The sequence below is a fragment of the Montipora capricornis genome, chromosome 12 (assembly GCF_036669925.1).
Source record: "Montipora capricornis isolate CH-2021 chromosome 12, ASM3666992v2, whole genome shotgun sequence".
Classification (NCBI taxonomy): domain Eukaryota; kingdom Metazoa; phylum Cnidaria; class Anthozoa; order Scleractinia; family Acroporidae; genus Montipora; species Montipora capricornis.
Window position 1 is genome coordinate 32,177,438 of NC_090894.1, and position 15,000 is coordinate 32,192,437.

The 15,000-nt window shown below is 38.8% G+C and overlaps 2 protein-coding genes across 2 annotated transcripts in view; both read left to right on the top strand.

Moving 5' to 3' along the window:
• The window catches only part of LOC138027929 (L-2-hydroxyglutarate dehydrogenase, mitochondrial-like), a 35,114-nt gene that overhangs the window by 1,114 nt on the left and 19,000 nt on the right, over nucleotides 1–15,000 (top strand). The window contains exons 2-8 of the mRNA XM_068875547.1: nucleotides 59–192; nucleotides 1,502–1,653; nucleotides 3,649–3,780; nucleotides 9,620–9,733; nucleotides 10,321–10,375; nucleotides 13,031–13,068; nucleotides 14,235–14,399. Coding sequence (XP_068731648.1) covers nucleotides 59–192; nucleotides 1,502–1,653; nucleotides 3,649–3,780; nucleotides 9,620–9,733; nucleotides 10,321–10,375; nucleotides 13,031–13,068; nucleotides 14,235–14,399 — 790 coding nt within the window. The remainder of the gene's footprint in view (nucleotides 1–58; nucleotides 193–1,501; nucleotides 1,654–3,648; nucleotides 3,781–9,619; nucleotides 9,734–10,320; nucleotides 10,376–13,030; nucleotides 13,069–14,234; nucleotides 14,400–15,000) is intronic.
• LOC138027928 (uncharacterized) lies at nucleotides 6,870–9,406 on the top strand. The gene has a single exon (XM_068875546.1). The coding sequence runs from the start codon at nucleotides 7,121–7,123 to the stop codon at nucleotides 9,281–9,283; it is 2,163 nt and encodes a 720-aa protein (XP_068731647.1). The 5' UTR covers nucleotides 6,870–7,120; the 3' UTR covers nucleotides 9,284–9,406.

The following is a 15,000-nucleotide window of genomic DNA, read 5'->3' on the forward strand; positions in this document are numbered from 1 at the left end:
GTGCACTCCAAAGTTCACTTGGCCTTCCATCCGTGACATTGTTTATATCCTTCCACAGACGCCTTGTTACTCAAGCAACATATGACTTGGTTATCGTTGGAGGAGGGATTGTTGGCCTTGGAACAGCTAGAGAGCTAAGCCTTCGGTATCCAACCCTGAAGCTTGCAGTATTAGAAAAGGAAAAGGAGTTGTGTGAGTTAAGGAAACGTCAAAGGTCACAAGTCAGATCACAAGACATTGATAACCTACAATCCTGGACAGAATTGTTGGGACGATGATGTCATTGAAGCGAGTGTGGTCCCCCCTAACCCCCTTGCAATGTTGATTTTAAATACCAGACACTTTTAGAAAGACTGGAGTTGATTTCAACTTTGCCTGGGGTGGTGGGGGGAGGGGCTAGAGAGGCCAATATGAAGGGAATTTTTTGAAGAATGACCTTAATAAGTAAGGATGTACCCTATATTTATGTATTACACATAACATGAGCATTTTATTCCATAAAGCCCATTTGTAGAAATCTATACGCTTTATTTTGACCTGTGTTAAGCCTATACAGCCAATCAGAATGGCGTACAGCTCTTTCACGTGTTGAAGTATAACCAATCAACAATAGCGTAAAAGCCTTTCCAAGCCACTCGTGAATCTCGTGCATCTTGTGCAATCATACTTTGTTATTGAATCAGACAGTGACTAAATGAGACTTTATCCTATTTATTGATGTCATACTTAGATTAAAAAAAAATCTTTTGTAAGTGCATTTTTCCGTTAAGCACTTTATTTCCTTGATGTACATGTACTGCAATATTTTCAATTGCAATTAAATTTGCATTTGGTTCTGTTTTTAGTGAGTTTTTGTTTCTAATTTGAGTTCAGAAAACTATTTCAATGAAAATTCTCATCTTATGTGTAATAAACAGCTCTCGACATAGAAAGTGCTCGTACCTCGCTCGTTCGGGTTTTTGACACAAACAACCCGTGAAATAAACCCCGTACGCTGCACTTTCTATGACGTAAACTATATATATGGTACCCCTTTACTTGAAGAGATTTTTTAAGGTGTCCCAAGAAATTTTGGCCATGATTGTAGATTACTGAAACATCATAACCCCTTTGGACAAAAGCTAACCACATCAAAAGCTACCAGTATGCCTGAGCTCCAAGACTTTAAAAATGAGAATGAGTGTGTAGCACAGGAACATTATGCTTAACAAGGCAGGAGACCAAGGACATTACCTGATTTATGTACCTTTCTATTGCTATCTAACAAACAAGAATAAATTATCAATAATTTTATATAGATTTAGCCAAGCCTAAAAGTGGAGCTCCCAGTTACTAAACTTGCTGAGAAAACACTCTGATTTGGTATTGCCTATCCCAACGACAAGGCTGATAAAATCTTATTTTATTTTTACTCTTGATAATTAATTGATTAATATTGACTGAGTTTTCTTGTTCCCAACAAACTACTTTACATTTAACGTTGTTTGTTGTCGTTGTTTAGCCGTTCACCAGAGTGGGAAGAATAGTGGTGTTATCCATTGTGGAATCTATTATGCCCCAGGCTCTCTAAAGGCCAAGCTTTGCGTTGAGGGACTAGATCTGACTTACAAATATTGTGATGCCAAAAACATACCGTACAAGAAATGTGGAAAGGTAAAGAAAACAGTGTTTTAGATCTACCTGTAACAAATTAACACTGATCATAGGCTTTTTGGTAATTTTTTCAAATAATATTATAATTTCATTTTCCAGGGTATTATGCATGTATCACAACTGTTACAGTTAATTAATTTTCTGGGTTTCTGATCTGTCATAGTGTTTTGCACATTACTGTTTCTATTAGGAAGTAATGTTGATTTTTTTTTTGAAGCTACAATCTTGGACAAATTAAATGGAACATTGAGACCACCCCTCTCCCCAAAATCAGTGATGGGAAAATGGCGCGTTTTGGCCTTCACGCATCTTCATCCTTGATTTGTGGGAGAGGGGGCATTTCTGTTCCATTTTATTCTGTCCAAGATTGTCCATGAGCCCCTGCTTGGCGTTACCAGTAGTATATGGGGTAATCACGACACGAAATCTGCTCTCGTTCGCTCAAAAGTTACATCATCCGAATACCTGAGAGTTGACTGTAATTATTTTCATAAGCTATATTTATGTTTAAAGCAGGAGGCCTATAAAATGAGGACATAAATTGCAAACAAAAAAGAGAATAAGACTATTGGGGAAAAAAAGAAAAAACAAAAAGAAAGAAATCGGATGTAAGGAGGATTCAAACTTTCCACCACAGATTACCTACCCCATCCAACTATCCAACCTACCCACATTCTACGCTTTAGACTTTGCATCCGTGCGCCAACCATACCGAATATGCAAACTTGTTGAATTTTTAAGAACTGCATTTGCGTTCCATTAAATTTGTTGGCGATATTTACCTGATCTATCTTCTGATTTTTCCACGCTGAAAAATAGTCTAAGAGCATGATTTACGTTCACAACAGTGTTGATGGGCACGATTTGCGGGCTATCAGCAACGAATTTTGTCGATTTTTCACGATTTTGTCGTCTGGCCAGAAAGGTGACAGAACAGATTGACACTTTTTTCCATTGCTTGTTAACCGTGCTTAACCGTTGAAAAGCGTCTCAAAACAGACGTTAATCGTATAAAAAGTATCGTGAATCGTGCCTCAAACGTTTTAATGTCATGTAAAACCATTCAAGTGCTCTACAAAGCTTTAAAAGCGCTACTTTAATGCTTGAGTCTTTTGCCATTGCTTCGTTTAATCTTGGCGATGGGACCCTACATAGACCCTATAGTTTTATCAATTAACTCCCCAGAAATGCTTTCAGAGTAAGATCAGTAGTGGGCTTGAGAACTCTAACTCTTACTTTTGTTTCCTCGGGTATTCTTTTTCTCGATGGCATTTTTTTCGTCAATTCTACGTAGAGTTATACCCTTATTCTTCATCGTACTGGCAAATTTTCATTTAGGTTTGGCTTTTTTATACGCTCCGCTTTTCTTAAAATATCTTCCATGTAGTATCACAACATAGCAACACTAGCGACGAGCGTGACTGCGTCAGAGGCCAGTGGTTTCGGATGATTAATGTGTTGACATATGACCTTTTAATTGACCAAATCTTGAATTTGTGACGTCATAGCCTCCACAGACAATCTTGGACAAATTAAATGGAACATTGAGACCACCCCTCCCCCCAAAATCAGTGATGGGAAAATGGCGCGTTTTGGCCTTCACGCACCTTCATCCTTGATTTGGGGGAGAGGGGGCATTTCTGTTCCATTTTATTCTGTCCAAGATTGTAGCATGTTAAGATATGATTCACTGTTACACTTATCTGCAAACTTCATATGACTGTTATAGCACATGAACCCTGGCTGTACCTCCATCCACAATTCAATCTACCAATATCTTGCAAACATTCTTAAGTATCTTCAGAGGATCATTTTGAGGTGATCGTGAAAATAAAAAATTAATAAGGATCTTCTAAATGCAGCAATCACAGTAGAGCATAGTGCTTCAAACAGGGACACATATACAGTCAACTTTATTAGCTGAAGAAGACTTGCAGTACATGTATGCAATTGATTCAAGGTTACTGGATGATTTGTAAATTATTATTCATGTAGATCATAGTGGCTGTTGGGGAGAGAGAACTCTCTCAGCTGGAAAAGTTGTATCAACGAGGTCTGGAAAATGGAGTCAAAGACCTCAAAATCTTGAACTCTAAGGAAATCAAGGAAGTTGAGCCATATTGCGAGGTGAGGCTGACTTTCATTACCTAGTAGACTTATTTTTTATGGTAAAATGTATGTTCCGGAGGGAAACAGTTAGTTTTGTCTTCCCAAGAGTCCTAATGTTTCCAGAGACAAAGTCGATTGAAACATCAGGACTCAAGGAAAAACAAAACTAACTAGTTTCCTGAGGGACCAGACAATGAGTGCTTTTTTAGTACAATTTTTTATATTAATTTTAGACTTTCCCTTCCACAACTGCAGCAAAGCATCTGGTGCGAAATTGTATCCCGGTTGTGATACATTTGAATTTGATCTGAGACACAGAGTGAAAGTCTAGGTATATAACAATTTCTAAAAATTGTTCGATTCCTATTAAATGTAAACTGAGGATGCCCTTGAAAAATGTACAAGTGCTGTAGGAAATCCAATCTGCACTGTTATAGCATCAAAAATTATGGTAACCAGCTGGAGGAGCTTGCTGCAAACTGCTCTTGCTGGTGAGCTTCTCTGGCTTCTGTTAATAGAGCCTATAGGAGGACCAATGACTAAAACTTACTGCTGCCAGAGAACAATGACATTGCACAACTAAAGTGGCCATTCAGACAACCGCTTTAGGCGTCAAAGGATTAATACAGCCACCCTCTATTAAGCAGCCAGTTTTCAAAGTCGCTATTTTTCCCTTATGCAAATGCTGTATTTGTGTCCCCAGGGGACTCTTGGTTATTTGTTATGCCTCGCTCCCTTGGGATGAATGTCAGCATAAGAACAGCCAGAGCTCAGAGCTAAATGGAGAATAATAATAATAGTAATAATAATAATAATAATAATAATAATAATAATAATAATAATAATAATAATAATAATAATAATAATAATAATAATAATAATAATATCAGGATATTGGGGCAAGGATCCCTGGAGGAGTAGTACCTTTCCTAGTGGCCTAGTGGCCTTTGTGGTGTCCTAGACTGGTCTCCCCATATCCAGCGTCATGTGAAGCGAACCCTAGAACTCTAGTTTCATCTGAAGAGTCGGGGCAATTATGGCCAACACCGAGTGGCCACTAGCCTCTCCTTGACTAAAACTGTCCGTGTGTGATGAAGAGCCACATCCTACCTGAGGTGCCCCCCTTAATATCGCAGAATACGGCGGATCTAGGGGAGCATACCCCGCAGATAAACCCACCATGTTGGTGGTAATCTCATCTATATGATGTCAGATAAATCAAGGAACCTAGATAATGGCGTGAATGGGACCCAGTCAACTGATCTGGGTGCCTCGCCCGGCACGGGGATGGATTTCAAGCAGCCTGAACCGGGTCGTCAGCAAACTATTGCTTGCAGAGAATGGGGATACTGTACCAATAAGATTGTAATGGAGTGTTACTACAGAAGTGTACCAACTAAGAGGGGCTATCGAAAGCAGCCGGACATAGTTGCCATAGACAAAGCAAAGAAAGAATGTCACATTATAGAAGTAGCTTGCCCAGGAGACAGTAGAATTGTTTTGAAGGAAGAGGAAAAGATTGATAAGTACCGTGACCTTGCTATTGAGATTGAGGCTTTGTTGCACTTGAAGAAAATCGTCATAGTCCCAGTTGTAATAGGGGCACTAGGTATCATTACAGACAGACTTGAGGGGTATTTGGATGATATCCATGTAGGGCTGAAACCAGTAACGATGCAGAAAACTGTTCTGCTTGGTTCCGCAAGAATTCTACAAAGGGTCTTGGAAAGCTAACGCAGCTTGTTGCTGCTTGCCCAGGACATACCAGTGCAACAACAAGATTACATGTACTGTGATTTTAAACAAATAATAATAATAATAATAATAATAATAATAATAGTAATAATAATAATAATAATAATAGTAATAATAATACTAATGATTTTTTTTTAAAATAAAGAAAATAATCTTTATTTGCCAAGTAAAACTAAAAATAGATTACATCAAATAAAAATAAAAGGAAGTTCTTGAAAATTGAATTATGTACAATTAAAAAAAAACTGTCTTATTAATAACTAGTAATAACAGTTTCATTTCTAAAATTTTACAAGAAATATTAAAAAGTAAGAATTGGAAGCAAAAAGTATCTAAAACTATTTTAAAAAAATAAATAAATAATGATAAAAAATGATATTATTACTAATGATAATAATAATAATAATAATAATAATATTATTATCATTATTTGATAATAAAAATTAACGGTAAAACTACGACGTTTCGAAGTCTCCATGACCTCATTATCAAGTAAAATGTAAAATGTTAAAATTGATGTAAAATTGTAGCTCAGAGATTATATACAAATAAAATGTGATAAACTTCATTGGAATAATGAGCGTTCATTGTTATTGGTGTTTAACGTGTCAGTTCGTGCAGTATATGTTTAAATAAATACTTTTGCACGTATTGAGTCAGACTGCGTGTTTAGCTTTGGTTTTCGTTCGCGAATGAATAACATTTCGTGAATTAGGCAGTCCATTTTCCCGCGGCATTTCTTGAGAACAGAAAACATTTCCGCTAGGTTAGTGAACGCTACGCCGTGGGCTTCTTTCAGATGCTTGCCAATGACAGAGGCTTTATGTTCTTCTATGCGTTGATGAAGATGGCGTGTGGTATAACCGATATAATCCGCATCGCACGAATCACATTTGAAAATGTAAACAACGCATTGGTGGTTAATTAAAGCGGGCTTCTCTTCTTGTATCTTGAGCTTTTCCTCGATCTTACGACTCGTGAAAACTGGTTGTAGGTCAGTTCCGATTTTCCGGCCAAGATCTTTCAGCTGATGTCTTACTGTGTCGGCCGATTTTTGGTCTTTAAATGGCAAAGTTATTCTGACAGGTTTTGGTGTAGCCGCGTCAGCTTCAGTTGGGATTTCATGACGGCTTTGGATCGTAAACCTCGTGTACCCGGCGATAGCTGAGTTGATGAGTTTCACTGGGTAATTAAGCTTGGTAAACATCCGCTTGAGATGTTGGCATTCCTTCGTAAAAGATTCTTTCGTTGATGACAGGCGGTAAGCTCGGTTCAGCATTGTATTCAGCAGAGATCTTTTGTAACGCTGATCGACATGGCTCTGGTAATGTAAGAGCCGTTAATTTTTATTATCAAATGTATTTCTAAACGTTCTCTGATTAGAATTCTAAGACGGGAGAATCAACTGCACTTGTTCAGGCGTCTTGAACAGTCAAGCAGTAAGCAAATCAAATGTGATGGAGCCATCGAATTTCTTCGCCTTTGCCAGAATTTAGATCTTACACCAACCTTCGCCAAAGTCGACCAGACGAAGTCGAAGAACTGGCAACAATCATCGAAAGCGTTCTCAACAAATGTCATCGCCGAAGAGCTAAGATCAAAAATGAAACAGAATGCTACGTTGAAGATGGAAATGAACACCATCTATGACGAAATCCGCCAACAATGTTCACCGCTACAGTACATGCTTATCTTACGTGTTATGACAGATCTTCGAAAGAAACTCTACGAAGACGTAATGACCAGCCACACGAGCAAGATTGCGAGGTTAATCAACAAGGAATTTGACGTTGACGAACACATTACAAACATCTCATCGTACCGACTGTCATTCTTTGAAAAGTTAGTTCTCTGCCGTGGTTTGAAATTCTCCATCGCTCAACCTGTGCCAGCTCGTGATGTAAAAGCCAGCTTTGAAAAAACTTACTGGCGACTTGAACCCACATTACCAGAGGACAAAAAAGAATTAGCCGCCGCGACTCTTCGCTCGATTGCCCTGAATTATATTGAAAGGAGAGGCCCAAGACCACCCAAAGCACTGCAACAAGCCATAAATCAGCTTAGACGAAGGGAAGACATTGTCATTACAAAACCCGACAAAGGATCTGGCGTAGTAGTAATGGACAAGACAGAGTACATCCGCCTACTAAATGATGCTTCCATCAAAGACACAACGAAGTTCACCCCCATCAACACAGAAAGACCAAAAACACGCGGCCGGCCTCCTAAACACTACCATCCCTTACTACAAAAAGAAAAACAGCTCGAGTCCGTCGTCAGAAAAATCTTGCCAAAGCCGATTGCTGACACAGTTTGTCGTAAAGGTTCCCGTCTTGCTCACCTTTATGGTCTTCCAAAGACTCACAAACAGCAACTATCAATGCGACCGATACTATCATCGACTGGGACCTACAACTTCGCCCTGGCCAAGTGGCTTGAAGAGAAGCTTAAGCCCCTTTCATTAAACCAGCACACTATCTGCGATATCTTCTCCTTCGCCGAAGAGATAAGCGAAACACCACTCAACCCGAATGACATTCTTGTGTCCTATGACGTATGTGCTTTATTTACCAACGTGCCACTCGACGAGACTATTGAGATCATCGCTGAGAAAGCCTTTAAAAACAACTGGTTTAATGAAACGCATGGTCTCAACCTCACAAAGACAGGCCTTACCGAACTTTTAAGAATAGCAACCAAAGATCAGCTATTTCAGTTCGACGGTCAACTTTATGAGCAGGTGGACGGTGTGGCCATGGGCTCGCCCCTGGGACCCCTTATGGCAAACGTTTTCCTGTGCTCCATTGAAGAACTACTGGATCGCAACAACAAGTTACCAAGTTTCTATAAAAGGTACGTCGACGACACATTAGCCACGATGCCGAATATTCAAGCCGCAACAGCCTTCCTTTCAACATTGAACGAATGCCATCCTGCTATACAGTTCACAATGGAAATTGCTGAAAACAACAAGCTTCCATTCCTCGGTATCATGATCGAGAAAAGCGGTTGCCACCTGACAACAAGCGTATATCGTAAACCAACTGATACAGGACTGCTCTTACATTACCAGAGCCATGTCGATCAGCGTTACAAAAGATCTCTGCTGAATACAATGCTGAACCGAGCTTACCGCCTGTCATCAACGAAAGAATCTTTTACGAAGGAATGCCAACATCTCAAGCGGATGTTTACCAAGCTTAATTACCCAGTGAAACTCATCAACTCAGCTATCGCCGGGCACACGAGGTTTACGATCCAAAGCCGTCATGAAATCCCAACTGAAGCTGACGCGGCTACACCAAAACCTGTCAGAATAACTTTGCCATTTAAAGACCAAAAATCGGCCGACACAGTAAGACATCAGCTGAAAGATCTTGGCCGGAAAATCGGAACTGACCTACAACCAGTTTTCACGAGTCGTAAGATCGAGGAAAAGCTCAAGATACAAGAAGAGAAGCCCGCTTTAATTAACCACCAATGCGTTGTTTACATTTTCAAATGTGATTCGTGCGATGCGGATTATATCGGTTATACCACACGCCATCTTCATCAACGCATAGAAGAACATAAAGCCTCTGTCATTGGCAAGCATCTGAAAGAAGCCCACGGCGTAGCGTTCACTAACCTAGCGGAAATGTTTTCTGTTCTCAAGAAATGCCGCGGGAAAATGGACTGCCTAATTCACGAAATGTTATTCATTCGCGAACGAAAACCAAAGCTAAACACGCAGTCTGACTCAATACGTGCAAAAGTATTTATTTAAACATATACTGCACGAACTGACACGTTAAACACCAATAACAATGAACGCTCATTATTCCAATGAAGTTTATCACATTTTATTTGTATATAATCTCTGAGCTACAATTTTACATCAATTTTAACATTTTACATTTTACTTGATAATGAGGTCATGGAGACTTCGAAACGTCGTAGTTTTACCGTTAATTTTTATTATCAAATGTATTTCTAAACGTTCTCTGATTAGAATTATCATTATTATTATTATTATTATTGTTATTATTATTATTAGTTTGAAATATGAAGACATTTTATTGGTCTGATTCCCTTTTACATTAAGAAGTAATTTTTCTTTAAGGGTTTGTCAGCGATCCTTTCACCAAATACTGGGATTGTGGACTGGGCTGAAGTGGCCAAAAGTTATGGGGCTGATTTCAAGGAAGGTGGAGGTGATATTTACACTGGATATGAGGTACCGGTAACAAGACTTGAAAGTTTTGTAAAATCTTCTCTTCTCACTGTACATCAACTGACAATAGTGGAAAGCAAAACGTTACTGTTTCTTTGAAAACTGAGCTCAAGAATATGCTGGTTTTTGAAACACTTGGCCATAACCTTAAACTTGTAGGTATTCAAGGGACAATTCGTTTTGGGTGTCAAATTTGGGTATGAATCTAATTAGGTGCACTTCTGGACATAGTGCAGTTTTCAATTGAGTGTCGAAAGTAATTAGGGAATTGCTTTGGTTTTGCATGACTTACCGGTAACTCAGTGATTGGTTCAAAGTTCTTGCGCCACTTTTTCAACCAATCAGAAGTGAAAACAAAACCAATTGTGGCATGGGCATGCACAATTTCCTGTGCTTTGTGTCGACTATGTGTAATTACTTCGAATTTTTATTTTTTTACTGGATTGTCTCCGTCTTTTTTGATTGGTCAAAGTAGTTACTTTGGTTTTGGTTTTACGACACTAGATTGAAACTTGCTCTAAGTGGCAATGTCTTTGCAATTCAAGGTTCCTGTATACCATTATGCCTGTTGTTTATTTTTTTCTCAAAAGGTAACAGACTTTACTTGTAGTCCTGAGAGTGATCCTTCGCAAGATAAAGAATCAGGTTAATATTTTTTGTATCATAAACAAAGTAAGGGTAAAGTAAAGGTGAGGTTTATTAAAATCGCATCGTAGCTCGAAGGTTGAATTACATAATATTTAAATACTAATGTTTACAATAAAAATTTTTACAATACTGATTACAATGTAATACAGATGCTAACTATATGTAAATGGAATCTACATTATAGTAAATGGGTTGTTCCAGAAAAAATCCACACCCCCCTGACGGATGGGATTCTGGAAATTCTCGCGGGAGGGGGGGTCAAGGACCCTGGAAATGCAGGTGGAAGGGGGGGTTGAACTCGAAAAAGTCTTCTGCAGGGGTCATCTGAACCGATAGTTCACATGATTCGAACGTTTAGTTCGGTGACAGTTTAGCGCTCTCAGACCCTGAAAATAGTAGAAATATTTTGTTCACATATTTCTCACCTGACATAAATAATAATCTAACTTCCTTCGCAGGTCCTTTTATAGCAGAAACGGGAACAAGATACTAAAGAAAGAGCCGTCGCAACAATATGGAGCTTACGAAACGACGACGCCGACGGCAACGACGACGATACAAAACAATAGGTTTAGTGAGCAAAAACAATGGCTCTGCACGCTTTGCACGTGCGTTTTACGTTTTGGTACATTTTTTTGCCGTCATCTCCTAAATGACGACGTGAAATGACTAAATTCAAGGTTCTGTGGAGGACATTAGCACATGACGATGAATTTTCAGTTCTCTCTCTACGCTTCCAACCCACTCATACCAGTTAATTAATTCCTGGTCAGTTACTACACATTTTTAACGCGGAACGACATGAAATAGTTTTGTAGTGATATGAATAACGCGGATTTGTATTTTTAAATCAAGTCCTCGTAGCCATCGTCGTCCTCGTTTTGTAAGCTCCCTAACCTAATATTGCAAGAGTTTGAAACGCCTGACACATTTTTACTCGTACCCAGACCCGGCGTGCCACCGTTGTTTCGTGTAATGATACAGTAAAGAAAGTAAACAATTGATTTACTTTCACACCTTCGCACTTTGTATTCTTTAGGGTTTGTTTTAGTTTTTCATCTAGGTCTACTATTATCAGCCTAGTCTGCCTGCTTCTCAGTTTTTTTAAACTTCAGCCGGATTCCCCTCTTAGTTGTAAAAGGAGGAACGTCAAATTCTAGCGTCTTTGAAACAAGGTTTGAGAAACGTAAAGAGAAGGAATTTTTTTTGCGCTAAGTAATTGCTCTCAAGTTTGCTTTGTTTTCTTCCGAGACCTCTGCAGCCGCAGTAGCTTCTGCTTAACATTATAAATAATAAATAATTCGTTGAAAGTTGAAAATATATGTTAAAGTTTCGTTTTCGTGAATGGGAGCTGTTTCAAGTGCTTTGTCTTGGATAGGTTCTTTATAGCACACATTTTGTCTTTCCGATTTACTAACGAAAGCCTAAAGACTATTTGAAACTATGGCAGACTGAGAAAGCTCTTCACGACACAAGTTTGAACTTTCCTTCCACTGCAGATTACAACTACAGGCTCTTGAAGGATATGTGACTCAAATTATCCAGTCTTTAAGATATAAAAGAATCTGAGCGATAAACAAGTTTAGACTCGTTTTTCAAAAGATTTTGATCATGTTTGATTTAAAAGTTCTCGATCTTGAGTGGAGGAGACTGACGTTATGTCTGCAAAAGGAATGACTATTGAACTCTTTTGTCATGTTCTCTACTAATTGTATTTACTTTTGGACCATAGTTAGCGCAAAGAAAGAACAAGGGCAATTGATTTTTATGAGCTAAGAATGTATAAACACTCGTTCGTGTTTTAGCATTTTTGCTCCTTTCTTTTCTTAATTCCACACAACATAATTTTTATATAATTTAGCCAAAGCTTTAGAAATTAAAAAAGAACATCTTCTATACGTGATTGTGCATACATGTATTTTCTATGAAAAATAAATTAAATTTAAGCCTAATTTTTTTCCTTGAAATCCAGGCAGGAGGGGGGGTCTTTTGGGCTTCAGGAAATCCAGGTGAGAGGGGGGGTTAAAAAACGACCCCATCCGTCGGGGGGGGTGTGGATTTTTTCTGGAATAACCCAATAATAACCAATTTGATAAAACCTTAATTACATTTCTAAAAGTGATTCTAAAAATGATTCGCTTGGCGAGCCCTTGGGAGGATAAACGAGTTCTTTGCCCTATTGGTGGGCAGCGGACATGTGGCACTTCCTAACGGCCAGTAAGGATAAGTTATACCTTGGATTCTTATAAAATGGTGGAAGTAAGCTGTTCAGCCTATGGTCTTTATTGGATGCGATGCTATGAAAAAGCTTATCACATAAGGAATCAATATGATCCACTATGGGTGTTTCGCCAAGAAATTCACATGCATTATTGTAGATTGTGCCGGGCACAAATTAATAATTTAGATCGCTCTTTTCTCTATGGGAACGAGATTCGGAGCTCCTTGCATTTGTCAGTGTTGAGTTGCACTCTATTTGCAAGAGACCACTCGATAACCTGGTTAACTATACTCTGCGCATCACTGGTATTGCCTTTCGGGAATGTTTTCGCACACATTCTTCTTACTGTATTTCTTTTTGCTCCTTTTCATGTAGGATTGTTTTGGGATGTTTTTGTAATGTTGGTATCATATTCTCTTTTTCTTTGCTAGGCCACACTCATCCAGTTACAGTGCATGGGAAGAATGTTGTAAGCAAAATAATTAATTTACTATTTATGTATAATACAAACTAGCAGTAAGAGAGAGTAAGATTTCAACCACACCTGAGTCATTTTTACGTTGTTTTAAGCTTTCCATTTAATTTTACCTCATTCTATTTGTGATGTTCCAGTGCGCCTTTCTCTACAATATGTTTATGTTAATTTTTTAAAGCATGGATAGGTCATGGAGAAACCGATTAGAACTCACGCTAGTACCCAACAATGTTGAAAGGGGGGAGGGGTGGGGGAGGCATCGGTTTCAACATCGCTGTTCTGCATTTGAAAATCAAATGAAGGTTGAAGCAAATGTTCAAGCCATTTGCTCGGGCCTTAATTGTCACATTTATTACATAATCCTTTTTTTGTACAACCAATTCATGCCCTTCCTTAATTAAATGGAGACATGGAGGAAGCAACCATTTAAAAGCCTTCCAAAAAAAATTTGTTCTCTAACCCAATGTGAATTAACAAGAGTTCTGTTAGATTCCTTAAGTATCTGACAGTTTTCTGCTAAAACTGAAATATAATAATTACATTGTAAGGGCAAAAAGTTCTTCTGCCGTCGTCTCCCGTTAAACTTTATTTTCTAAAAGGTGCTCACTTGTCGAAAATGTTGAAAAAATGAGGAGTAACCTTTCTGCGAATAATTTTCCACCTTGAATAAGCGCCCAACCCTAACGAGCTCAAAATTCACCACTAAGGGATTTTTTAAACGGGTGGATAACTGTGATGACCACTAGTTGACCTGAGAAATCATAACATGTAATTAAGCTCTTGTTGCAACCACCATGTGATCCTACTCCATTCGAGATCACTCAAAATGTCAGATTCATCATAATACTGTAAACTGTGCTAATAGTTCTTTAATTTGATGAAGATATAGGATGAAGTAATGTTTGACCTTTCCGAAATTCATGCGGCACCGATGATTTTCCACATTCATGGTGTCTTTTTTTGCGAACAAATCTCAAGTATAGCACTGAAAACTTTCCTAGTGACAATCTTCTCGTTCACCCTGAAGTCGCTTTCGAAAACGCATAGTCTTAATCCGCTAAATTTATTGCTACTTAATCTCATTTACTTTCGGATTTCCGGAGCAGTCGCTTGCATGAGGTTCGCCTTTTCCTAACCGATTCCTTTTTGTTTCATGCCAGTCTCCTATCAGTTGTCGCTATGTTGTCACGTGTGGTGGACTATACTCGGACCGCTTAGCAGAGAAATCGGGTTGTTCCAAAGATCCACGAATTGTTCCCTTCCGTGGAGAATATTTGAAGCTAAAGGAAGACAAAAACTATCTAGTCAATGGAAACATCTATCCGGTATGTAATTACCCATGCTTGTTCAGGGGGAGGAAAAGGGGGGGGGGGGGTTGGTTTGCAGTTTCAAACAAACTGCCGCCTGGTTTAGGGTCTTTGAACAATGGTGGAGAAGTTGTTGCGTTTTTCAGTGGTAAAGACGATAAGCTATGTGCCTCACCTCTTTGTTGGGCGAATTCCATGATCGGTTTCGTGGTCTAGCGCATTTAAAACTTATCGCGGACAAAGAAAATGCGCTTGGTGTTGGTGTATCTCTTGTATTTTGATAATTTCAGTGCGCAGAAATGCGGGACAATGGTGTCAGAAAAACTTGGTGTAACGGCTAAGCTACTGCAAGTCTCTTTTAGGATAGTGGTTGATTTCTTTATCATTATCAAAAGGATCCAAAGATAGTGATGGGGTAAGATAGAAGTGATCCTCGGGCTTTGTTAGGCGCATTTGGTCTTGTGAAAGGACTATTGAATGAAAGAAATGTATATTAGTAGTTGAAGGGCGGGTAATAGACGAAAGATAGAAGTGACCTTCGCACTTATCTGGACAGTTTGCTTAAATTGTCCTGAAAAATGCGAAGATCACTTCCTTCTTTTGTCCATAACCCACACTT

Coding starts and splice junctions, on each gene's coding strand:
- LOC138027928 (XM_068875546.1), top strand. CDS start 7,121: ATGAAACAGAATGCTACGTTGAAGATGGAAATGAACACCATCTATGAC.